This window comes from Miniopterus schreibersii (genome assembly GCF_964146895.1).
Source record: "Miniopterus schreibersii genome assembly, chromosome: 4".
Classification (NCBI taxonomy): Eukaryota; Metazoa; Chordata; class Mammalia; order Chiroptera; family Miniopteridae; genus Miniopterus; species Miniopterus schreibersii.
Genome location: NC_138105.1, coordinates 29,353,876 through 29,380,202, shown reverse-complemented (window position 1 = coordinate 29,380,202; position 26,327 = coordinate 29,353,876). Strand labels below are relative to the sequence as shown.

Genomic DNA, 26,327 nt, shown 5'->3' with positions numbered 1-26,327 from the left:
CAACTTAGTCTTTTTTCAGGCCCTCTCAACTGGAGGTAACCTATCTCACATGGCTTAGAAATCAAAATGTTTTATGTAGCCAGAGTGCTCTCTTTCTGAGGGGAAACTGGCATGTTCTACAAATCACTGCAGGAATCCCACACAGGGATGAGCCCCAACACAGCAGTCCATCCAGAATGGAGCCAGGTAGTTGAAGAGTAGGAAGAACCATGCCTTTGGCAAGTGCAAGTTCATAATTGCAGTTTCTCCAGGTTAAAGGAGCCTCTACATCCCCAGATGATCACTACTGGTCACAACACTGGACTTATACCAACTGTAGCCAGTGTTGACAGCTCAATGCCTCTGGGTCTCACTCAGAGAGAAATCTGCCACTTACTGAACCACCAACAGCACCTCCTTATTTTGGGGTATATGACGACTTTCTCATCTAAAGATTAACACCCAGACTGATGTGAAGGAGATAGGATTGCCGCTGAACAGACAGGGCAGCAGGCCACCCAAATGGAGTGGTTAGATTAGCAATTAACCATGAACTGGCCAGGTATAGATCTTATGATGGAAGCTGGAACCATGATGCCATTCCTCAGAAGAAACTGATAAATTCCAAATTTCCCATTTATGTGGAACAGCTGTAGCTTTTCTCTACAAAGGAGTGTATGATAAACCTCTAAGCATTGCTAAGTTCACTCTTACTGTATCGACTTGGAGGAAATCTGCTGTAGGGAAGAATTAACACACATCCAAGGAGACAGAAACACATTTCAGACTAAGTAAAATGCCATGACCTTAATCTTGTGGAAAGTCATGCTTAGCTAAGGAGGAAAAGAGAAAATTTATTTTAGAGCACTTTATGCTTCTCATGGTACAGAATCAACAGTTTGGAAAGTTTAATGCCTATTTACCAAGAAAAGATATCAGAATTCCCTGAATTCTAACTTGAAGAGAATTCTGTAAGAATGAGAAGACAGCTCAGTTTTCAGGTCCATTGTCTTAAATGTATCTCCTCTTTTAAGGAGCCCGGCAGTTTCAGAGACGCACTTCAAAGCAGAGTAGCTTCTGTTTTCATCACTTTTGACAACTGTGGAGCTTTTTATCATTACAAACATACCTACTCCAGACTGTGTTCTTGAGATAAATGAGCCCTCCAATGGCTACCTTACAGGGTACCATCATTACCAGGTTACTGGATCTTAATCTCAATGAGTGGACAACCACAGGGTAACACTCTCAAATCACTCACTGAGCCAGATTAAGACATAGAAAAGGCTAGAGCTTTAAAAGCATTTGACAAGGGTTATCCATAGCCAGTTATGATGGCCGGTGTGTACACCTCCTCCCTTCCTCCACCACCTTCACTGTCTGACAGTAGTCAAACCAACACTATTGTAGAAGCCACAGTGATTCACACCATGTGTGACTTGTCACATCTGGAGGTGAGAAGAGTAGGGGTAAACCCTTCTTCCTCTCCCTCCAAGATCAAAGGCATCCAAAATTACCCATTGATTCACCGTCCTGGAAATATTCAAAATCTACTTTGGTAGAATCCCGAAGTATTACATCACCCCTTGAGTTGACAACTGACCGGTAGGAAAAAAAACAAGAACAGTGGAAGTGAAAGCCCCAAGCAGTCCATCTTTTAGAGCTATTCTTCATTTATAAACATCATCCATTCCCGATTTAACTACCACCTTGATGCTGATGACTCCAAAGCCATATGTCAACCTCTCAGCTTCAGACCCATCCTTCCAGCTATGTAGTGAACATCCTCACCTGAGTTTCTCTTTGGCAACTCAACCGAGATAGGTCTACACCTTTCCCTAAAACTTGTTCTTTCCCCTTTTTCATCTACCTTCTCATCCAAACCAGAAACCCAGGGGCCATATTTTACTTTTTCCCCTGCTATACTCCTAAATATTGTCCATCTCAGGCGCTACCCCTTGACTCAGCCTCTCTACCCTGCTACTGGCAGGTTTCCTCATCGACTGCTTTACCCTGCCTATCTCCACCAGTCTTGGCCATCGCCTAGGAAGTAACAATTTAGAACCTATTATGTATTAGACCTTGATGCTGGCACTTGATATAAATGATCTAATTTAGTCTTCACATAAACTATGAGATAGGAAGGATTATTAGTGTCTCTGCTTTACAGGTAAGGGAACTAACTCAGAATCGTTTGTCCAAGAGCCCACAGCTAATCAGCGGCAGAGCCAGCCTTGATACCTAAGACAAGAGCCCACATTCTCAAACAGCGCTCCCACTGCAAGGGTTTGAATGTCAAATTTGAAAGAAGAACCCTAACACTGATACTCAAAAGTCTGTATGTCCATCCCACTGATCTTCAAACAACTGCACAATATAAGGATTTAAAAACAAACAAAACTGTAGTTCAACAGCTCTGCAGAGAAGGCAGTGAAAGCAGTGAGCCAGAGCTCCCACTCCGGAGTAAAGGATGCCTGGAGGCCCGCCCAGGCTCTGCCTCGGGTGAGCTGAGTTTTCTTCGTTCCTTTATTACTCCCTCAGAACTTCAGTTTCTGTATCTGTGAAATAAAGAGCATGACGCTCCATATTTTATAGGGTAAATGGATATTAAGTAGTATAATGCTTGTAAAACCCTTAATAAAGATTTAATGAGTACCAAACACTGGTACATTGACAGCGTAAAAGCAAACGAAGACACACACTACAAACACAGAAGCGTTACTCACAGAAGCCAGTAAGCGGCCGTCCTCCTTCATGGCGAGGTAGCGGTTGGCACACACTCCTTTGATGGACACCACCCCTCTCTCTTCTGCTTGGAGTTGTAGTTTGACTAGAAGCAATGGAGAGAAGTGACCTTTGCAGCATCACAGGAAAAGGAGCCAGCTGCACGCTCACGCAATATAAAGACAGGCAGTCCGCTCGGGAAGGGGGGAAGGGGCCGCGACCAGTGAAATTCCCGAGGGTGAGGCTCCGTCCACTGGAGGGAGCGCCTCCAGCCCCCTTCTCACTCCAGGTCAACTGTCTCCCCTTTATGTGCAATTAGCCTCCACTTGGTGGATAACTGCTTTTTTTAAAAAAAGGCATTATTTGAAGAAGACATAAAAATGTCAACCACTTGTGAGACTTTCCATGCCACAGCCTAAGTTTAAACTCTCAAAGTTCTTTTTAATCAATTCTTCATAAATAAAATATAATCAGATTGCTCACTATTATCTTTTGGTTTATATTTCCTTGAGTTTCAGCACGTCTTACCTTGTACCTTCCCCTTCTACACCAAAGCATTTCTTTTTCTTTACAAAGGGAATGTGATATATAGCTTTTTTCCTTCTGCAAATATCTAGTCAAAAAACAAAATGCCTATGCTTAATTTGCTCATACAGTGTGGAGAAAGATTTTCAGGATGTAAAACTGAAGAGGCTGGTCTGTTTTACTGCATTATCGATTTTAAGCAGATTGTAGGAAAACAACAAATAGATATTACTTTAGTATAATGATAATGCCACATAGACAAATCATCTAATTCAAATAAAAATGAAGTTAAATTTTCCTGTTTTGCTCTTCCTGCAAATTTCCAATTTGCATTCTATTCTGTCTAGAACAGCATTCGCTAAAATGTACTTGGCTAACAGAGGCTACATAAAAAAAACAGGTTCTGGGGCCAAATAAATTTACGAAACAACTATGTTGTTTTTAAGAAAAGCACTTTAGACACAAAGATCCAGGCAAATTGAATGTAAAAATGTGGGGGAAAATATAAAATGCACACCCTAAGTGTAAGAATGCTGGTATGGCTATCTTAATATCAAATGACGTAGACATCAAGGCAAGTAGTTTAACTAAAGATAACAGGGTTATTTCATGATAACAGAGTCAGATACATCAAGAAGACTTAATAATCTAACTGACTTTTTATTAAGTTATTTGTCTTTTTATCATTGAGTTTAAAGAGTTCTTTATTCCAGATACAAATTTCTAATCAGATATATGATTTGCAAATATTTTTCCCATCCTGTGGGTTGTACTTTTACTTTCTTGATGTTGTCCTTTGAAGCATAAACATTCTTAATTTTCATGAAATGCAATTTACCAAGTTTGTTCTTTCATTGTTTGTGATTTTGGTGTCATATCTAAGAAAGCATTGCCTAAATCAAGGTCAAAAAGATTTACACCTGTGCTTTCTAATCCACTTTTAGTTTTACCTCATCCATTTAGGTTTTGATCCATTTTGAGTTAATTTTTATATGTGATATGAGGGTCCAGTTTCATTCTTATGCGTGTGGATATGTCCAAACTGACAAGATCACTACGCCCAAAGTCTGTAGAACGTACACAAAGAATACTCCCAAGAATAAATTATTTCTGGACATAAAACAAGTCTTGATACATTTAAAAGGACTGGAATCACACAGAGTATTATATTATAAAGGAGTAACAAGATAACTAGAAAATCCCCCAAATATTTGGAGATTAAGCAATACACTTCTAAACAAAACACAGATTAAAAGAAATCACAAGGGAAATGAGAAAATATTTCTAATTATCTGATAATGAAAACTCAACATGCTTAAAGGGAAAGTTATAGCGTTAAAGTTGATACTAGAAAAGCAAAAAATTATGAAAACCTAGGCATCTACCTTAAGAACTAGAAAATGAAGAGCAAATTAAGCCCAAAGTAACAGCAGAGGGACTACTTACTATGTAAAATTATACACTTGAATATATTATGTAAAATTATACACTTGGATAAATTAATAGGAACTAATCCCAAAGTGTTGATAGTCATTGGGAAGTGATGAAACAAAAATAATATTTTCCTTTCATATACTTTTTGATACTAAAAAGTTTTTCTTGGTTGAGCATATGCTTCTTTTATAATAAGAACATGACAATTATTTTAAAACAATCTAAAATAAAAAACCAAGTGGGTGCCATATTAAACATGACAATGAAAAAAATAGCATCCCTGAGTTCCAAGAGGGAGAGGAAATTTCTCAATTAAAGGAGATGTAAGAGAGACATCAATCAAAAGCAATGTGTAAACCTCATTTGGATCCTGATTAATGCAAACCAACTGTAAAAATATGTTGTAAGACCACAGGGGGCATTTTAAATACTAACTGGCTATTTTGTGCTTCTAAGAGAATTTTTCCCTTTGGGACAGTATGGATGGACCTGGAGAATATTATGCTAAGTGAAATAAGCCAGGCAGCGAAAGACAAATATCACATGATCTCGCTTATACGTGGAATCTAACGAACCTAATAAACTGATGAACAGAATAGATTCAATGACATGGAAGTATGGATGAGACTGATGAATGTCAGAGGGATGGAGGAGGGCGGGTGGGTGGAGGGGGAGCGAGTAACCAAAGAATTTATGTGCATATATGCACAACCCAAGGACATGGACAATGGTGGGGAGAGGGCCTGGGGAGGGGGAAGGAACGGGGTGGAATGGGTCATTGGGGAGAAAAAAGGACATCTGTAATATTTTAAACAATAATAAAATTAAAATAAAATAAAAAAAGAATTTAAAAAATTTTTAAGCATGAGAATGAAACTGATTTTTTTTAAGTCCTTGTCTTTTAGAGATACATATTAATCATTTATATATCTAATATGTACTACTACATACATATCACTTATATCATGATTTGTATAATCATTTTTAAATGATTTGGTGAAATATGATGTCTAGGATATACCTCAAAACAATCCAATGGCCAGGAAGGGGAGAAAGATCTAGGGAGGTATAGATGAAACAAGATGGGCACTGTGATAACTTCTGAAGCTGGGTGACGGGCACATGGGGGGAGGGGGATTCCTTGTGCTGGTCTTTCTATTTTTGAATATATATTTGGAACTTTCTCTAATAAAAAGTTTTGGGGTTTATAAGAGAACGGAAAGTAATCAAAGGCAGATCATTGGGCAATTAGTGTTAAATTTAGGAAGCAATGTATTGAGGGGTTACTTAGACCATTACAGCTGCTATAAAAAAAAATACCATAAACTGGGTGACTTAGCAATAAACACTTATTTTTGACAGTTCAAGCGGCTGAGGAATCCCAAGATCAAGGAGCTGTTAGATTCAGGGTTCAGGGTCGGGTGAGTGCGCTTGTCCTGGTTCACAAACAGCCATCTTCTCTCTGTCCTCACACAGTGGAAGGGGCCAGGGGGCTCGGTGGGTCTCTTTCCTAAGGACACTGATCCTGCTCATGAAGGCTCCTCCCTCACGACCTCATCACCTCCCAAAGGCCCCACCTTCTAACACCATCACATTGGGGGCTAGAATTTCAACATGTGAATTTGGGGGTGACAAACATTCCATCCATAACAGGAACACAAACTACGTGAATGTTTCAGAGAGTCCTTAAGAGACTTCGTGGGTCAGCACAGCGTGAAATCTCAGCGGGTACTGAAGGGCACTGCACAGTGCAGTCCAGTGAAACTAAATCCAGTTACATTCAAGTCAGCCCTCAGTTGTCGCTGTTCCGTGTTGGACGGCTTCATGGGGAGGAAAGATACAATAAAATAACCCTACTTGAGATTTGGAAGACTCTCACTAAGCAAAGCCTTTGGATCTGACAACACAGCAAAGGCATAAACCAAAGATACATGGGATTTATTTTTGACCGGGGGGGGGGGGGGGATAGGGGGAAGAGGGTCTTCTTAAAGGAGTAATTTTAAATATTAAGTACCTCAAGATAGGGAATGAAAGAAAATATATTCCATTTCCACATAAAGAGTACACTGTAAAATTTTCCACGTTTCAGGAAATGAAACAATATAATGAACAGACGAGCTAGCAAGACTATGTTCTGAAAAATGGAGGATGACATAATCCCCAACTTTTCTGAACCTTTAGGACGCACTCCCTCCTCTGCCAACCACGGAAGCTGGTTCTCAGCCAAGCTTCTGGAAACAGTATAAGTCATCATTTATATTTTCATTCTTAAATGTTGCAGCCTTCCTTTTCACCTTGTGTAAAAACTAGCCCTTCCTTTAATATTTTGAACCAGGTTTTATGTTATACACTTAAAAAGCATCTGCCATAGATAGCTCTCCAAAAAGAAAATAAAAGATTTCCTCCATGTTAATAACATGAACCCTGCCATCTAAAAAGTGCTTAATAAATGCCTATAAAATAGGCAGTATAATGAGACCCACCCTGAGGCTCAAGCTGACCTAGGCGCCAAGGTTACCACCTTCTCTGGAAAGCCTTCTGTGGTCGGTCCTGTGGCAGGCAGTTAGCCAGATGTGAGCAGAGCAAGGACAAGGGGCCAGTTACAGAAGGTCACCAGGGCAGAACCTCCCAGACACCTAGCAATGGAAAAAACTGGTAGAGCAAGTATTGGAAATAAGGTATTGTTAAGTTAATCAGAACCTCGCCCCTAACACACCTTCTCCACCAGAGAACCTCTGGTCAGGTGGTTAAGCCAAGTGGTAGAACACCCCCCACCCCCCACCCCGCCCTTAGAGGAGAATGGAGAGGGGAGCCCCTTCTAACTTCCATACAGGGATGACAGGACAGACCCTGATAGGTCAGTTTGAAGAAGAAAGCAATTAACCCTTCCTCTTCAAGTGTACTTTCTCTTTGCTTGCCCAGTAAATCTCTATCGAGTTTGAGTCTTGGCTCTGAATTCTCTCCTTAGCCAGCACTCGAGTACCCAGGTTGCAGAACCCAGGTCTGGTCTGACCCCACCAGTCAGACACCTGGTGCTGTTCCCGCTGCCTACAACAGGTCCCTCCTGCTCCCACCCCTCAGTTTAGGATGGGAACCCCTCCTCCACACTCTCCTGTGGCCTGCTTCCTCCGCTCAGATGTTTTATACCTTCCTTGTCTGGCCCTCCCTGCCCGTGAGCTTCTTGAGGGCAAGGAGCTGAGCTGTCCACCTCTGTATCTGGTTTGCACATGCCGGGCACACAGGAGTCTCTAGTGAAGCTCAGGTGGATGAAAGCAGCTGGGATGGGGCAATGGGCATGGACAAAAATGGGTCACAAGCTACCCTGACAAGCTCATGGCAGCCTTACCAACTCAGAGACCTAAAGTAACCACAAACGGTCTGAAATTTAAACTTTTTAACTAAAAGCAGTTTATGGTGGGTAGTCATGTCCTAGGCTAGAATCTTCCCTGACAAAAGTCAATCTTTACCTTAACAGAGCCTATTGTCTTGTGCATCTAGGATAACACACCTTTGGAATGTCAGGGTAACTTCCCTTTTTCCAGACCCCTCAGGGTACAACCAATGCATCAGAATAGAGACTACAAATCCTCTCATTGTTATTTTTACCATGTTAATTGTTGACTATTAGCTATGTAAAAGATGTATCATTTTACTTTTTATCCAATCCCAGGTTTCCCACTTTGTTTTCTCCCACCTCCCTAATCTATCACTAATGAATTTCCTGTAACCCACTTATGTCTTCTTTTTTTATTGCAATGTATAAAATAAGGTGCGAAGACACCATCCTTTGGAGCACTATCTCATTGTGTTCAGATTTTGCTTCCTGGCAATTGTCAACAGTTTGGCTCAAATAAACTCACAAAAATTCTTTACAGGTTTGAATGTTTCTTATGTTGGCAAGGGTAAAGAAACAATTGCAGCAATGCCTTCAGTGTCATGCTAGAGTTTTATCCAGGTGCTACTGTTGGGGGCAGAAATATTAATCATGCCCTGTTGACCATGATTGTAAGCTGTAGTTATAAGAAATACTGGTCATGTTCTGTTAACTGTGATTGTTCTAATTAGAAAAAGCACTTCCTAACCGGCCTGGGAGTTCTGCACCCGGGGACACTCGGAATGTGATCTATTCTCCTTAACTGCCTATCAGCATGGAAAGATTAACGACCTTGTTCCCGAAACAAAGGAGTCCTGGAGGCACCCCATTGTTTTGCAACACCACCCCACCTCTACCCCGCAGCCCACAATTCCTGAACCTGTAAACCATTATTCCCATTCTTACTCCTTTCTGCCCACTTCCCCATGTAATCTTCTACCCAATATAAGGAACTAGTTTATTGGGGGGGAGGCGGTGACAGCAGATTTCATGTGGACAAATCCTGCTACTCTCCCATGTTGCCAGCATTATTGGAATAAACGCTCATATCATGACTCAACCTTGTCTGCTTAATTGGCTGAAGTAGCAACAGGAAGCCCAGACCCACTGTGTCCGGTTTCACTATGAGACTACAGAAAAGGACACATCGATGACCAGGTGGAAACTCTCCAGGAAGGATGAAGTCTGACTAAATTCTGAAGGTCAAGTAGCAGATAATCTCATGGACAAGGTCCAGGGTAAGGAGACACGGGGAAATGGTATTCCAGGTAGAATATCACTGCAGGACTGCGGCATGAAATAGCCACACATGTTATACACAGGCAGGTCCTGGGCAGCCAGAGCCATCAGCAAAATCCGGCCTGAGCAACTCTACAGGTCCAGGTTTCCAATTTCCTCGCCAATCAATCACAAGGCAGAAGGACGGAAGGAGGACCTGAGTCTACAAAAGGCTTAAAACTCACACATTTTAAACAGCAAAACTAAAGTATTTAAGGATACCTAGCAATGTCATGAAACTTAAGACATTCAAAGGAGTGATTAAAATAAAAATCTGTACACTTTTATTGGGGAGGGAGGGACTGGTATTGGGACAGGGACAGAGAGAGGCTTTGGGGTGTCAGGCAAAGGTTCTGTTTTCTGACCTGAGTTATGGTTACAAGAATGTTCACCTTTAATAATTCATTAAAGTACAAATCTGTTTTAAGGGGTTTCTGCATCTGTGGTGTATTTTATGTTTTTAAAGTTTTTTTTAAATTTTTTAAAAGGGCCACACTAAAAGATCTTTCTAAATTGGACCTCAGACAAGATTTCACCCCCGTGATTTCAACGAACTGGAGACCACCCACTGTATTTAGTTTATGGACACACAAAAGTCAACAATTTTCATAAGCAAAGACTTCTGGTAGCTTTCTAATGTTGATAGTAAATCCAGTAACAGATGAAAATAAAAAAAATAGTGTATTATCCAAGTTTACACTTCAACTTCTTTTTTCTGTTGCAACATAAAAACAAAAGCTATAAAACCACAAAATTGACCAATCTCACCAATAGGCAAGATCTTAATGGTCAATTAATCCCAACATTACACAATTACATCTTAAAATCCATCTGTAACATCCCTGAGAAACAGGTGTCTAACTTTTACTTGAAAATCCCCAGCAAACTAGAATTTACAGTCTCGCCACAGTGATTTAGGTATGTAAGCAAAGGAAGAGAAACTCCAGTCACCATAAGGAAACCACTCAAATGTTCAAGTGCTCAGATCCCTGGCATGCGACATGGTATAACCAAAAAGCCACATTGTTATTTCAATGTTACCGCCATGGCTCAAAACAGAACTCCTTTTTTGGAATTTTCTTCATAATTTTCGTCGTTTTCTTTTGAATATGCTCAAGGATGATAAATCTTAAAATGAATACCAGTTTGTAGGCGCTAAAAAGGACTTCAGACAGCATCCACTGCACCCTCCTCACTCATAAATAAGGAAACTGACATCTAGAGAGGTTTGTCCCTGGTAAAAAATAGGACCTTGGAAACAGTCAAGTCAGGGTTTCCAAGTATGGTGAATACCTTTATTCATTCATTCAATAAACATGTACTGGTAACAGCTATGTGCCAGGTACTGTGCTTAGCAATAGGAAGCACAGAGGAAAATACAGCATCTCTTTGACCTTGAAGAGCATCCAGTATTGTCGAGGAGACGAGGGATGGTACACCGACAAATAACTAGACAGGCTCAATACGTAAGTACCACGAGAGAAGTATATACAAGCTATTGCAAGCTCTTGGAAGGTACACTTAACCCAGTCTGGGAGGCTTCCCAGGAGCAGTGACAATTGATGGAGACCAAAGGAATTCGAAGGAGTTTGTCAGGAAAAGAGAATAAACCTACCACCAACAAAGGACCCTTGTGTGTATAATTTCCAAAGGAGAAGAGGCGAGGAAGCTTCACATCCCAGGAGTGGCAGGTACTCAGGTGTGGAGAGCAGTGTGAGGGTGGAAGTTTGATGTGTGAGAAGGGATGGGACGAAGAGAGCATGCAGGGACAGCTGGGATGCAGAGAAGGGAACAAAGGGAGGGAGGGAGGGAGGGAGGGAGGGAGGGAGGGAGGGAGGGAGGGAGGGAGGGAGGGAGGGAGGGAGGGAGGGGTGCAGAATGAGTCCAGGTCTCTCTGTCTTAAAACTGGGACATTACTGAGACAGGAAATCCAGGAGGAGGGACAAGCTGGCAAGAGAAGACAATGAGATGTGTTCCAGTAAGACACAGAAAGTCTGTGGAAATTATACAGATTTCCAGAAGACATGAATCTGGAGCTCAAAAAAGAAATCTATGCTAGAAAGGAAGATTTGGTGATCATAGCACTGGCTGCCTTGGGTGCAGAGGCTGACCTAACCCAAACAGGGAGATACACCATGACTGAAGAGTGTGTAGAAGATGCAAATTCAAAGGCAAAAGACACTCCTGGGAGCACCAACATTTAAGAGAGGAGTAAGAGCCTGGAACAGAGCAGTCAGCCCATGCCCGCGCGGGAAGGGATGAACATACACACTGAGAGCTGCGCACGTGAACACACAAATTTGGAAACTAATGGACAAAACTGTTATTCTCTGCAGACGGTACAGTTTTCTACATTAAAAATTAACAGACTAAATGCAACATGATGTTCTGGACTGGATCCTGGAATAGAAAAAGGACATTAGTGGAAAAAGTGGTGAAATCCAAATAAAGTCTGTAGTTAACAGTAATGTACCAGTATCGGGTGTTTTATTTTAGTTTTGACCATGTACCAAAAGAAAGTGCCATTATCTAAGAAGCCAAGCTTAGGGAAAGCTGGGTGAAGGGGATGGGAACGCTGCAAAATCTTTGCAATTCTTCTGTACATCTAAAATTATTCTTAAATAAAAAGTTTTTAAAAGTCAGATCTCTGACCAGTGGTTCTCCCTCGGGTCTACAGCATGGGGAATATCTTTGTGAACCTCTTCAAGGGCCTTTTTGGCAAAAAAGAAATGGGTATTCTCATTGTGGGCCTGGACGCTGCAGGGAAGACCACCATCCTGTACAAACTGAAACTGGGTGAGGTCATGACCACCATCCCCACCTTAGGTTTCAATGTGGAGACCATGGAGTATGACACCATGGAGTATAAGAACATCAGCTTCACCGTGTGGGACATGCGCGCAGGACAAGATCCGGCCTCTGTGGCGCCACTACTTCCAGAACACACAAGGTCTCATCTTTGTGGTTGACAGCAATGACCGAGAACATGTGAACGAGGCCCGAGAGGAGCTCATGAGGATGCTGGTGGAAGACGAGCTCAGGGATGCTGTTCTGCTTGTGTTCGCAAACAAGCAGGACCTCCCCAACACCATGAACACAGCCGAGGTCACGGACAAGCAGGGCCTGCACTCTGCGCCACAGGAACTGGTACGATCAGGCCACCTGTGCCACCAGTGGGGGCAGGCTCTATGAGGGACTGGACTGGCTGTCCAATCAGCTCCAGAACCAGACGCGAGCCGAACGCTTCTCTTCCCCCCTCACTCTCTCCTTCACCCTTGCTTTCCTCTCATGTGGCATATGTGGCATATGTGCCCCTGTGGTGTGAGTGCCAGAAGCTGTCTCCGTGGTCGGTCCCAGTGTGCTCCATCACGCTGTACATGTGCAGACGCAGTCTACAACCAGGTTTTTATTTAATGAAAATAGTTCATGTTTCCAATGAGGCAGTTTCTGGTATTCCTATGCAATATTACTCAGCTTTTTTAATTGTAAAAAGAGAATCAACCCACTGTTTAGTACTTAGAAGGGATTTTAGGCACCTGGGGCCTCTAGGAAGTTGCTGTGAGATCAGCTCAACGCTCCTCCTCTGGGCTTTAGATCTGTGTTGAGATCCATTTTGGTGGTTGGTTTTTAACCCAAACTCAGTGCATTTTTTATAATAGTTAAAATTACAAGGTAAGAGGAGACACTTGAACACAGAGAAGGGAGACATGTGCCTAGTGTAGGTTCTGCAGTAATGGCTTGAGTCCAGTCCACCTGTGGAGCATGCAGCGGGCGAACCAGCCACAATACATTCTGCATGGTCACTTACGGCCCGATTGGCTCTCACTGGGCCATCGCATCCCATAGTGTTTGTGCTTGTACCTGTGCTTACACCACTGCCCAGGGGATGCACTGGGGGCTGCAGCCACCACTCACAGACCCGTTGGAGGGACCCCAGCCTTCCCTTTGGTCATTGTGGGTCAGCATAGGTGCTCTGATGGGACCACTCTGGTCAGAACAGGAGCCCCCCTCGCATGGTCCCCCCTCGCTCGCTCACTCCAGGTTGCCTGGGTCTCACCAGCAGGAGCACAGACAGGTGGCTGGTCAGCCCCCGCTCGTCTACATGTGCTTTCACTCCCTCAGCCTGCAAGGGTCAGATTTGACATCAAAACAACCACCTCTACTTTTTTCTTTTGTATTTTGATAAACACTGAAGAAGCTAGAGCTGTTAAAATTTACCTTGGGGAAAACCTCAGAACTGGCTTATCTGGTGTTGTGGAACCTCTTACTGCTTTCAATACACAATTAATAATCAACTGTTTTGTATACTTGTTTTCAGTTTTCATTTCAACAAACAAGCACTGTAATTATAGCTACTAGAATAAAATCTCAACTATTAAAAAAAAGTTTTTAAAGTCAAAATAAAGTACAAATGAACTACTAGAAATAATTTAGCAAGGTTGCTTCATATAAGCTCTGTGAACCTACTTTTGCCCCACCCTGTATACTAAAATCAACTGAACTTCTGCAACCCACAACAAACTGTTAGAACATGTAATTACATTTTAAGAAGATACCATTGGGGATAATAACTAAAGGGTACTTTTATGGAGAAAGTTATAAAACTTTATTGGAAGTCATTTGTAAAAGACTTAAAAGGGAAGCAATGCATGCTTAGAAATGGAAGGAGTCGATATAGTTACAATGTCACTCCCCTCCACTTCCAAAGAGTCTATAAATATGATGAAACCCCAAGAAAGCAGGCAAAGGTAGAAAACCAGAACAAAGTAAAAACCAAGTGATGTCAATCTCAGGTGGGACCTTCAAAGACCCCTTGAATGTCCAATGGTATGAAAGAGATCAGGTAACATATGACTGAAAAGCATTCACTGGATTTAACCACAGTAGGAATTTGGGAACAGTGAATGCAAACAACTTTTTCAAGAAGCTGGACTGAAATCAATCACAGAAATTAGATTGTAAGACTCAGGAAAAAAATACCATGGCGCCAAGTGTGTGGATTTTGGAAGCAGGCAGAACTGGATGCAAAGCGGGCTTCACCCCTCCTAGCTGAGCTCACCTCCTCACCTGCACAGTGGAAAGTAACTGCCACTGCACAAGGCTACAGGGAGATGCGAAGACACCAGATTTCTCCCCGTACGTACAAGTTTTAGTGTACAGTAATCATCAGATATGTGGGCCTTCTACTCTACCTGCTTCTTTTCCATTTCTTTGTTTTGAGAGTCAAGGAATTACATTCTTTGTTAGGGAATCTTGTACTTGATCAAGGACGTGAGAATATATAGAAGAGAGCAAGTGTGACCTACATAACTTGGCTGGGGCATCTTTTAAAAATACGTCATTTATGCTGCATAGAATGTGTTCCCAAAGCAAGGTGGATTCCTTACCTATGGCAAATAAATTTAGTTTTACATTCTCCAGGGAAATAAACTAAATGGTACTTACTGCAAAGAAGACGTAGACCTTACGCAATTTCTCAACCTATTATCCTGTGTTTATAATTTATTCATTCAACAAAGCGGCATCGGTTGTCTCTTGTGTCAAGAACTATTTTAGGAGCTAGAAATACAACCGTAAGCAACATCTGCAACGTCTCTGTGACAACGGTGTGGTGTTTATTGCTTGGGCCAGCATTAATGTAATTTCTCATTTAAGTAATTTGAAGCCGAAGCAAACAGAAACTCTCAATTTAGTACCCGGAGGTAATCGGAAAGCAGTAGCGCAATCCCACATTCAGAGTTCACTTTGTCCGTCTACTGATGAAAAACGCTCATGTTTCCCAATGTCCTCATCTCAGAACACTGCACACATTTTAAGTTCTTACTCATTCAGAACCACCTTTTCATTTAAAACTGAGGGATAGAGTGTGTTAGCTTTCCAATGGAATTATGTTTTTAAGTACAAATATAATTGAGTTGGGTTAGTAGTCTGCTTGGAACTGAAATTCCCAAGTAACTGATAACTAAATTCTAAGGCATAACTCATGGGTTTCTTTTCTTCTACCAGGAATCATCCAATTTAATGCTGGACCAGGTACTGAAAACTTGAATGCGCAGAGAGCTGACAAAGGAGCCTAGGTAACAAAAGAAACACATTTGCTGAAAATGAAAACCTTTAAATTTCCATATACACATGAAGTACTGGAGTGAATCAGATGACTATCAATGATCAGCAATCTAAACTTATTTCTCTCTTTTTTCCTTTTGTGAACAAAGCACAAATATGACTAACAATCTTCTAGTCCTTCTCATTAAACTTTCAATTTTTATTATTTCCTTTGTGTCTCATCCAAGAACCCAAAACCCAGAGTCCATTCTCTTCACATAAAAACCAGCTAAAGTTTATAGATAAGAACATTAGACACACAGATATTTCATTAAAATCCTCACAACTCCTCAGTTTGCAAAGAAGGTTAAAAGTGGACATAATCTGAAAGAAAGAAAAAGAAGAAGAAAGGAAGGAAGGAGGGGAAGGACCTTAAAAATCCATAAATTCCTTCATTACTTCTTAATCAGGACCTGGCTTTATGAGTCCATTAACTCTTTCTCTGTGTCAGTTTTCATATCCTTAAAGTAGAAACTGTTTTTATTATGGGAACCAAGACTTTTGATGATGACAAAAATGTTTAAAATAGTTTAAATATAAATAAGTGTAATATAATATGTCTTAAAGGCCAAATTTCTTGCCATAATTATTAAACTTCCAAGCCATACCATTTAATTTGTGCAATTTTTTTAAAAAATTGAAAACGTACAGCTGATTTATGCCAAAGACAGAGCTGTTACAAGCGATTCCAATCCACAAAAACCTAGAGAAATCAATTTCTTCCAATACTGTCTCTTCTGGATTTCGTACTTAAACTACTCAAACTCACTCACGTGTTTGGGCTGGCTGAGGGGCAGATCAGAGCAGGCGTGACAGCCAAATACTTGGGACAGCAGACGATTCCTGGTCCTTCTAATACAACTGCTGTTTAAGAATGGCAATGGCTTCTCCATCTATGGTAGCATCAGATAATGAAATCAGACTGATGGCAAGAAAGAGGGAAAGACTACTTGGCATCTTGTGACGCTCCAGACACTCCAGGGACAATGCAAGGTCAGAGCAGAGCTGAACACAGCAAACAGAACTTCAAAGACAGAGAGAAAAGGAAAGAGCTCACAGTCCCAACGCTCAGCAGCTGAGTCACAGCAGGCTGACAGGTAAAGGAAACACCTTCCCTCACCCTTTCCGCAGCTGCCAGGGCTCCAGACAGAATCGGACTATCCAGTGTCTGGCAGAAGCCAGAAATGCTCCGCCACGGAGGGCACTTCTTGGCCAGCTTCATGGAGATCCTGTCATTCAGGGAGGAAAATTCCAGCAGCGTTTGGCAGGGGCATTTTCTGGCCAGAAGAGCTGCAACACTGACACTCAGTAGCCTAGACTTTGGGACCCCGCACTGTCACCACAAAGCAACTCGGAGCGTACGCATCTGTAATACCAGCTTCCACCTACAGCAGTCATTAGCCCTGTGCAAGTGTTAAATGGTCTTTTCTTCCCAGAGGCCAGCTGCTGGACAAATGTTTCTAAAAATAAGTCAGCCAACGGAATTATAGAAATGAAGACCAGACTGGCGGTTGCCAGAGGTGGGATTGGGAGGATGAGTGTGGCTACGAAAGGGGGAACTTCAGCTACCCTTGTGATGGCAGTTCTGTACCTTGCCCCTGTCGATACCAACACCCTACCCTGGCTGTGGTACGATGCCACAGCATTGCAAGATGTTACAGCTGGGGAGAAGGTGAGTGGGATCTCCCTGTATTATTCCTCACAATTGCATGTGAACCTGCAATTACCTCAAAATTTAAAAAATTAATTGCACAACGTCAGCCAACTAGTTCAAAAATCTCACCTAGCTTACTAATTAACATTTGAAATATGTGCTTTGAGAGACACAGAATTTTTTGAGAAAATACAAGCCACGTAATGTAAAGAAGGTAGGTTCCCCTAGGTAACATTTTTACTATAACTTTAGTTTCCACAGTAGCCTCTGAACGCTTCCACCAGAAGGCGAGGGCACGGGGGCAGAGGAAAGGCTGACACTCAAATACCACTTTCACTACCTGTCACCATATAAAGAATTAGGTGGTGAAAGAGGGTTATGTAAAGAAAAGGCACAAAGATTGTTTGTGCCTAAATGTCTGAATGTCTACAAGTTGTTGTGTTTTTCACTAGCAAACAACTCCGGAACTGTTTTGGTGCCCCCAGAACATGTGATCGCTGCGTATTTCTCTGTATTTCTTACCATGTTTACTGAATAAATAGGCCCTTCAGCCCCTGGGGCAGGAATCTGTGCCCCTTATGAGAAGTCTTGAGCATCCTGGAGCTAGAGGTGGGAGCCCCGGGTGTGACAGCTGCTCTGTTGTCTGCGGAGACCAATGCACACAGGCCTGGGAGGGAGTTGTATCCTGATGCGGAACAAACTGTGGGAAGTCTGGCCTTCAGTCAGGGTTGGCCACTGCTAGAAGCTGAGAAATGCGTTCACTGAAAAACAACTCCTGAGGCTTCTACATCTTAGTTCTATATACAAATCAATTTTCGAAGCATCCTTACCTACCCCTTTGGTTTGTCTCAGAGTAAATGGACTTTAGCATTCAAGGAACTGTGGAAATCCTTATGCTAAAAGTAGGGTAACAAACTCCAAGGCCTGGAGGGGTCATGACAGGAACATGCAGCATTGAGCAGTTAGGGGACAGGACTCAGAGGAGCAGGGGACAGTGGGGTCTGTGCTCAACTGCAGAACACATATCCCAGCTCATAGGGCCACCATCGCTCAGCACCAGTGCAGAAATTTAAACCCTGTCACACTCTCTCTCTCTCTCTCTCTCTCTCACACACACACACACACACACAGAGTCTGTGAAGGAAATCTGGCCAGAATACCCTGAAGTGAGAAGCAGCTCAGAACAAGTTAACAAGCAAAATATAAGCTGCCTCAAGCAAGCACCCAACATGCCCAAGCGATGGAGCGCATCCTGACTACAGCCTCTTGGCGCTTCTTTCTGTCCTTCTGCGATGCTTCTTGGACGACTGCGAGAGCCTGAGTTTTCTGTCCAGTGAAGTGCCCAGTGGCGATAATGCAACCAGCCTGGTTGGTCGCCCGCCGAACCCTGGGGGTGAATGCCAACTCGCTGAGCTGTTTGTGTTCCCGGCGCTGCCCATTCATCTACAAAAAGCACACAATTCAGGCAGCTCCAGAACAGAAAACAGAGCCGCAAGTGTGTTCCCCAGGAAAGGAGGAGCTAGGGGGGCAGCAGGGCCCAGGGAGGGGGGCTTCCCAGTGTTCCAGCCATTGAACTGCACTCTCTTGGTCATCCCATTTGACTGGGGAAATCATTAGGAAAACACCTTTCAAAGCCGGCTGAAGACAAGAGCGGTTTTTACTTGACTCTCATGAAAATAGTCGGGCAGCACGTCCCTCAATCAATGACGAGCATTACTGCAGCCTCCGCTGTGGAAAACCCTGGCTCCAGCCAAAGCTCAAGGCCCATCTCCAAGACTTCTGAGGAGGCCCTCCCAAGGAAAATTCTCCCGGCACCCTGCATGGCAGAGCCGCCCAGCTCAGGGAGCCTGGAGCCGGCTCCTCCGCCTCCAAGTCACCAGTTAGAAGCAGGGACCGTCCTCAGTTGTGCTGAAAATCCAAAGGGATAAAACAGGGTTTCAATAGGACAGGATCGCGGCTCCAGCCCAGAGCGCAGCTGCTGTGAAGTCCAAGTTAATAAAGCTACATGGGCCACTGAGAGTTGAGCTCTTTAACACAGGACCCTCGAAACTGGGGTTGGAAGCTGGTGGGCCAGGAGAGTCTTCAAAAATGCCTGCCATTTCCTTACAGAGTACCCCAATTGCTGAGGTTGAACACTATCAAGGGTCTCACAAAAACACTATGCCTTTGGAATGGAAAGGAACAGCATCAAAACCGTGCCTGGGAATTGCAGAATATGCCCTTAAACTTCCTGAGTCAATGCCTTTCTGTGTCTATCAGTTTAGCATGCTGTCTCCTCACATAAACAGGAAGCTAGTTTTTCAATGTCCTGTTTTAAAATTTTATCTGGTCCAAAAAAGTTATAGATTTAAAAGTATATACATAACAGCTTTCCTTTCCAAGTTGCTTATGCGTTTTGTGTGCTCCATCTACAGAAGAAACAGGTCCGCTCCCTGTGCAGTGTGAGCAGGTAGGCCCTCACTCACCCCACCCACTACTGACAGCCTAACAAATGTCATAAAAATAATTCATGAAGCTGAGTTCTGCACCTCTCTCCATTTCATACATAAGAATATACATCCTTTTATTTTTTATTTTTATTTGTTAATCTTCACCCAAGGATATTTTTTTCCATTGATTTTTTTTTTAGAGAGAGTGGGAGGGAGGGAGGGGGGAGAGAGAGAGAGAGGGAGAGAGAGAGAGAGAGGAAGATTGATGTGAGAAAGACACATCAATTGGTTCCCTCCCGCACACACCCTGACCAGGGCCAGGGATTAAAGCTGCAACCCAGGTACATGCCCTTGACCAGGAATCAAACCCTCCACCCTTCAGTGCACAGGCCAACGCTCCAACCACTGAACCACACCAACCAGGGCATACATCCTTTTATTTGACTTTCTTGATGTTGTTCATTTTAGTTTATAAAAAGTATGAATTTAACTTAAGTTTTGCTTCTATTCTGCTAACAAACACTATGAGACACTCCCTGTGTGTGAAGCAAAGCACTAGAACCCAGCCCCTGGCACCGCCAGTAACAATGAAACCAGACTGTGTCGACATGCTGCCCAACTGAGCCAGAAGCAGTGCAATAATAAAAGACAGTTCAAGATTTTTAAAAATTAAGGGATTCCATTAAAGGGATCTAATTTCTAATCCCCTGAAACATCCGATTCCCCACACTTCCTACCTGACTCTTGAAAACACAAAGAGCAACAATCAACTCCTTCCACTTTACATCCTGTCTTCAGGTTTTTGCCCTGGGGCCACTTCGCCTCCTCCATCCCCTCAGTGTTCTAAAATATTTGTAATGTAGATGGACTTAAGACTCTCTTATTAGGCGCTTTCCCTCCCCATGCTCTGATTCTGGAGGCTGGGTGACATACAATAGTGGAAAAAAGTTGTACCAATGGAGTAGGGTCAATAAATGAAAGCCTCAGAAACACAAGCAGGAAGGTTAGGTTTCCTACAATTAGAACTATAGACTGTGGGCTCTTGAAAAAAAATGCATCAGAGACTGAAAGTGGCGTTTAAAGAAAACCTACCTGACAGGCTCTGCAGGTGTTCCTGTGTGAGATAACAGGGATGTGGATTCTGGTGGCATTGAGGGTGCAGAACCAAGGAATAAACACCAGGGTTTCCTGACGCCTGGATTTGGGTTTAAAAAAAAAAAAAAAAAACACCAAGAAGGGGAAATAAATTGTGTTTAGGTCTTCCACTTAGAAATATGAAAAGTGACACGGAATAACCTGGGGAGAAAATTGATAAAATGAGAACATCCAATTTATGGCCCAGCACCAGCTCCACACTCATCAAAGAAAACCACCAATTGCTCGTTTGACTGGAAGGGAAGTTAGCAGATTCGAGCTCACAGAGTGATGTCCATATGAAGGTATTTTCCAGACCGTAGGGACTTGGAATCTGGATGTGGCAGACTTATTTTGGTGGCCGCAGTGAACCACACCTCTTGACAGTCACACTTCGTGTAGCCTCTCCCATACTGACTCTAGTCTTGGGCTGGGTTGACTGAATTCGGTGAATGGGGTATTAGCCAACATGATATAAACAGCGCTTCGACATGGAGCTTGCACACTAGGAACCTCTGCTCTTGAGATCCAGCAACTATGTAAAGAGGCCCAAGTTAGTCTTATGGAGAGAACACATGGAGAAAGAGTCTCAGGCTCCCGGGTACCCCTGCCTAGATGGCAGACAGGCACATAAAGCCATTTATTCCCGTCCCAGCCACGACATGTCTGTAGCTGCAAACGAAATCCCAAACTAGTAGCAGAAGAACCATCCAGCTGAACCAGTCAATCCATGGAATCATGAGAAATAACCAAATGGTTATGTCAGGTCATTACTTTTGGAGATGTTTGTTACATAACATATCTGAAGCACTGGAGGACAGATGAGACACAAGAGTGTCAGAGGGAGAGTCAGTACACAACAGCCACAGCTAACAGCCAGTAAGGGCTTCCTATCTGGCACTACCATATGCTAAACACTCTGCCTATGTTATTCTATGTCAATACTTACAACACTAACACAGTAGCTATTACTAGCTAGTATCCCTACTTGGCAGATGAGGAAACTGGTATTTAAAGAAATGAAATAACTTACCCAAGATCCTACAACTAGAAAGGCACAGATGAGACTCAGGGCTACCTGTCACCTGCATGAATGTGAAAGATGAAGCCCTGAGAATGACCTTAATAGAGGAGTGACAAGAGGGGGGGGAGGGCTGAGGGTAGGGCAGGGCCAGAAAGAACCACCACTTGACTATAGTTTTGCATTTTTTCTCTAATTTCAAGAATATCTGTTCAATACATTTCAGTTAAGGAATTAATTGTTGGCCCCATTTAGAAAGCCAGTTCCTCACCTCGGATACCAGCAGTGTCTCCCAGAGCTACACTCGGAGTCCTCTCTGGCTAAGGGAGTTTCGCCTCCCATGTCCATTGCTTTAAGGTCACTCTGGCCATCTCTGGGGCCAGGTTCGGCATGAAGTGCCCTCTTTTCTGGGTTCATACTCTTCCTTGGGCCATGACTACTTCTGAGGACTTTATCAGCCATTCTTCAAACTCATTCTTTGAGCCTCCAGCAGAATTTGATTCAGCTATCCTTAGAGCTTGGCTCTTAGAAACCACCTAGTCCAGACTTTTCAGTTAAAGGCAAGAAGTAGAGCCCCAGGTTGGTAAAATGCTTGCCCACAGTCACCTCAGGGCCTGGGGTCACAGATCAGCCTCCTCTCTGTCTAGACTATGAACCACACAGAAGCATGTGAAGCGTGTCACCCTGTCATTTCCTCATTTGTCATCTCAAGGAATCGCTGGTTGAACCAATGCTAAAATTGTGCCTTGTTCCAAGCAATGAGTTGTGTAGAGATGCAGAGGTGGGGGACAGCAGGGGAATAAATGAAAATACCAACAAGTAAGAGGTCTTATCTTCCCAAAGAAAATCGTCTCATACTATTTCTTCTTCTTCCTTCTAATGAAAAGACAAAGAGTTCATTGCTATAACTTATAAAGTTAAAGAAATGTCACGAGAGTGCACAAGTAATAAAGCAAATAGCTTCTGGCTCTAGTATTCACACTTCCCTCCCAGAAAAGGAGCCTAAAATCACAATTACTGAATGTCTTTCCCTCCCCTGGGCCAGGAAAGTGCGTCACGGTGTTTTCTTTTGCTCCTTTCGAACCTTGTCAGATTTGGAAATGCTCCCTGAAGACGGCGCCAAGTGCCCCATGCAACTATGACTTGGGAGTTTGAATCTGAAAGTCTGTTTCAGCCGAAATCTTCCCTGCTCGGCCTCAAGTGGGTATTTGGTTGGTTCTCTCTCCTCCTTTTCCTCTTCTACTTTCTGCTGCCCTTACCCTGCCTGCTCCCTTGGCTTCAGTTATCCTTTCTGCTTCCTCCAGAAGATACGTGAGGCTATGTAAGAGAGACCAGGCATCTATAAAGGCATCCACCACTGCCTCAGCGCTAGTTTGGAGGAACTGCCACAAGAATAAAAGATTATTCAGTCTGGGCATAGTCTTCCAGCTGGGCAACATAAGGGATTAACTCCTGGTGTGCATTTTTTCAGGTTCATGGAAAGAACTTTTAAACCAGAAGGATGCTAAGGGCTGCTGGTCACCACAGGCCATTGCAGCCACACTGGGGTCCGGCCAATTCTTCTGAACCATTTTCAGCTGGGATCAGGCCTCTCCCTCGAGCATATGAAACCTTTTTCTGGCTTCCTTAATGGCATCTACAACTATTACTTCCCTGCCACCAAGCTAAAGCCTTTCCTCCTTCAAGGTTCATCCCCTCTTCCTCCTTGGTGCTGCCATCCACTGATGGGTCACTGTCACTCACTGACAGCTCTGGGATCTGGCACCTGACATCTCGTCATCATCTTGAAAGACGTCATTGTTCATACAGAAGACCCACCAACAACCTGGCCTCAAAGATTCTTGGTTTATTCAATCCAGCGACATGCACTGCCCACTCTCGTGGCTGTGTCATCTTCCAGAACTGTTCATTCCCCTTAAGCTCCAACTCGATACACCCTCTTGACCGGCTGCTGGCTCTTCAGCCTCATGACTTCATGGGTGCTGACTCCCCCACTTTATCCACCAGTTCTGAACCTCCGAGGCTTCACTTCCCCATCAACCTGAGCTCAGGGGCATCATTCAAGCCTCCCGCTTTTTCATTTCAGCATTTCTAAAGCCGAGCGCCATAGAACCAGCTGGTTTCTCTACCCCTGCACATGCAGTTGAACAGACACAGTGCAATGCACCTGGGAATGATAGTCCTCCAGGCAGGTATGATTAGGGCTATGGGGTCCCCACCCTCAGGTGGGCTCTCAGCAAGTGCTCCGCAACCGTGAGCACTCCCCAGGTCTCTTTCCCCTCCCATTCTCCCCAGAGGCCACATAAACTGGCCCCATGCTCCACAGGCTGCCAGGCCCACAGCCTTACCCCTCTCCCTCCTACTTCAAAGAAAACACTGATCACACAGACAGAAAGTCCCTCAATGTTCCCAAACCTGAAAACGTACCCACTCACACTATGCCCGCCACCCTAAGCTCACCATCTAGTGCAACACATTCATCTTTTTTTTACAGCAACTAAGTCTCCAGACAGTTTGTCATTTGGTGCCATTTTGCTATAAATTGGCACACTGAAATCTGTGTATCGGGTGGGATTCTGGCATGGCCTTTAGCTTCTCAGTGGGCAGGCACCTTGCACCCAAGGCACAGAGGTCAACGATACCCAGTCAGGAGACTCAAGTGTCCAGGGTGCAGGCCCAGGACATCTGCAGTGCAGGGAAGGACCCTGCCCGTGGCCCTTTCCTTCACACCCCAGGTAGCTCCCAGGCTGGCATCTGCTGGCCACCCTGCCTTCCTTCTGCCCCCCAGGACTTGGCAGGGGGCTCAGACAGCCCCCCCGCTAAAGTGCCCCTAGTTCTGCTGCTGCACTGCTGCTGATGGATGTCATCTTCCTCCACAAGGAACGATGCTTTGACAGAGCAACAGGCATTTCCAACCACAGACCAGAATATGACTTAAAAAAACAAAACCAGCCTGTTCCAGGTAATCAGACTGCAGCCTCCACGCCCCTCTGCTGGCTGGTCCTCAACGTCAGGCTCCGAGGCCAGGTCAGCTCTGTGATGAGAAGAACAGGAGGCCTGTGGAGCAGCTGGCAGAGACCAGGGATAGCCGTGACCCTTTCCGGGACCACGAGCAACCACAGCTGACATGTCTCCACATGTGAGTAGCACTGTGATCTTGGTGGGAGTCGTTTTGTTTGTTTAATCTAATAATGTCCTTTCTTCTGAAACAGGACCATCATGCTTGTTTTCAGAAATCCTAAAGAAATGAAACTAACCCACACATGTCAGAAGAAGAAAAAGGACCAGGAGAAAGAAGCTAATGAAAATCAGTGTGGGGGAGATTCCTCAAAAACCTAAAAATAAAACTACCATATGATCCAGCAATTCCACTTCTGAGTATTTATCCAAAGGAAAAAAAATCACTATCTCAAAAATACATCTGCACCTACGAGCTCACTGCAGCATTATTCACAACAACCAAGCGATGGAAGCAACCTAAGTGTCCATCAATGGATAAATGGATAAAGATGTGGTATATGCATACAGTGGAACATTATTCAGCCAGGAAAAAGAGGAAATCCTGCCATTGGAGATGACATGCATGAACCTCGAGGGAATTATGCTAAGTGAAATAAGCCAGAAAGACAAAGACATATGTGGAATCTACTTTAAAAACAAACTCAGTGCCTAGCCGGCGTGGCTCAGCAGTTGAGCACTGACCTATAATGCAGGAGATCGGGGTTCAATTCCCAGTCAGGGCACATGCCCGGGTTGCGGGCTCGGTCCCCAGTGGGAGGCGTGCAGGAGGCGGCCGATCAGTGACTCTCATCACTGATGTTTCTCTCTCTCCCTCTCCCTTCCTCTCTCTGAAATCAACAAAGATATATTTAAAAAATAAAAATACAAATAAAAAATAAAAAACCAACTCAGAAACAGAGAACTGACTGGTGGTGGTCAAAGGTGGAGAGGGAGAGGGAAGGAAGGAGGGCAAAATGGGTAAAGGTGGTCAAAAGGCACAACTTCAGTGATAAAATCAGTCAGCCCTGGGATGTGATGGACAGCATGACTATAGTTAACAATGCTGTACTGTGCATTTGAAAGTTGCTAAGAGAGTAGATATTAAAAGTTCTTGTCACAGGAAAAGAAAATCTGTAACTATGTGAGGTGACGGATGTTAACTAGACTTAATGTAGTGATCAGTTCACAATATAGACAATACCCAGCCATTATGCTATATACCTGAAGCTGATACAATGCTATATGGCAATTATATCTCAATTATAAGAGGAGGAGGGGGAGGAAGAGTAGGAAAAGAGGAAAGAAGCTAGACTCCATGTTCTCTGGCAAACACCAGTCATGGAAGGAGAGGCCTACTTAGGGCCTCAGTGGTAACCTGGGGACCAAAGCAAAACTACACCTCTCAGTATGAATAGGAGGTCACTCTAGTGGCTCTATCAGGAACTCTCTAGCCCATGTCCTTGGGACACTGCAATGAGTAAGTTGGTCCTATCCAAGACAGGGCCAGTCTAGAATGTATGCCATCAAGAGCCCTATGACTGTTAATTTTATTTGTCAACTTAGTTGAGGCATGGTGCCCAGATATTTGGTCAAACATTATTCTGGGTGCTTCTTTGAAGGTGTTTTTGGATGAGATTTACATTTAAATAGGTAGACTCCAGGTGAAGCAGA

General features: G+C 43.6%; 1 protein-coding gene and 1 pseudogene across 2 annotated transcripts in view; one reads left to right on the top strand and one right to left on the bottom strand.

The window, feature by feature from the left end:
• The window catches only part of FGF2 (fibroblast growth factor 2), a 44,941-nt gene that overhangs the window by 5,276 nt on the left and 13,338 nt on the right, over positions 1 to 26,327 (bottom strand). Inside the window, exon 2 of the mRNA XM_081135343.1 lies at positions 2,706 to 2,809. Within this exon, the coding sequence (XP_080991469.1) occupies positions 2,706 to 2,809 (104 nt within the window). The remainder of the gene's footprint in view (positions 1 to 2,705; positions 2,810 to 26,327) is intronic.
• On the top strand, positions 11,992 to 12,638 carry LOC308555587 (ADP-ribosylation factor 1 pseudogene; annotated as a pseudogene). Its single transcript has one exon. The product of its transcript is annotated as an ADP-ribosylation factor 1 pseudogene (transcript).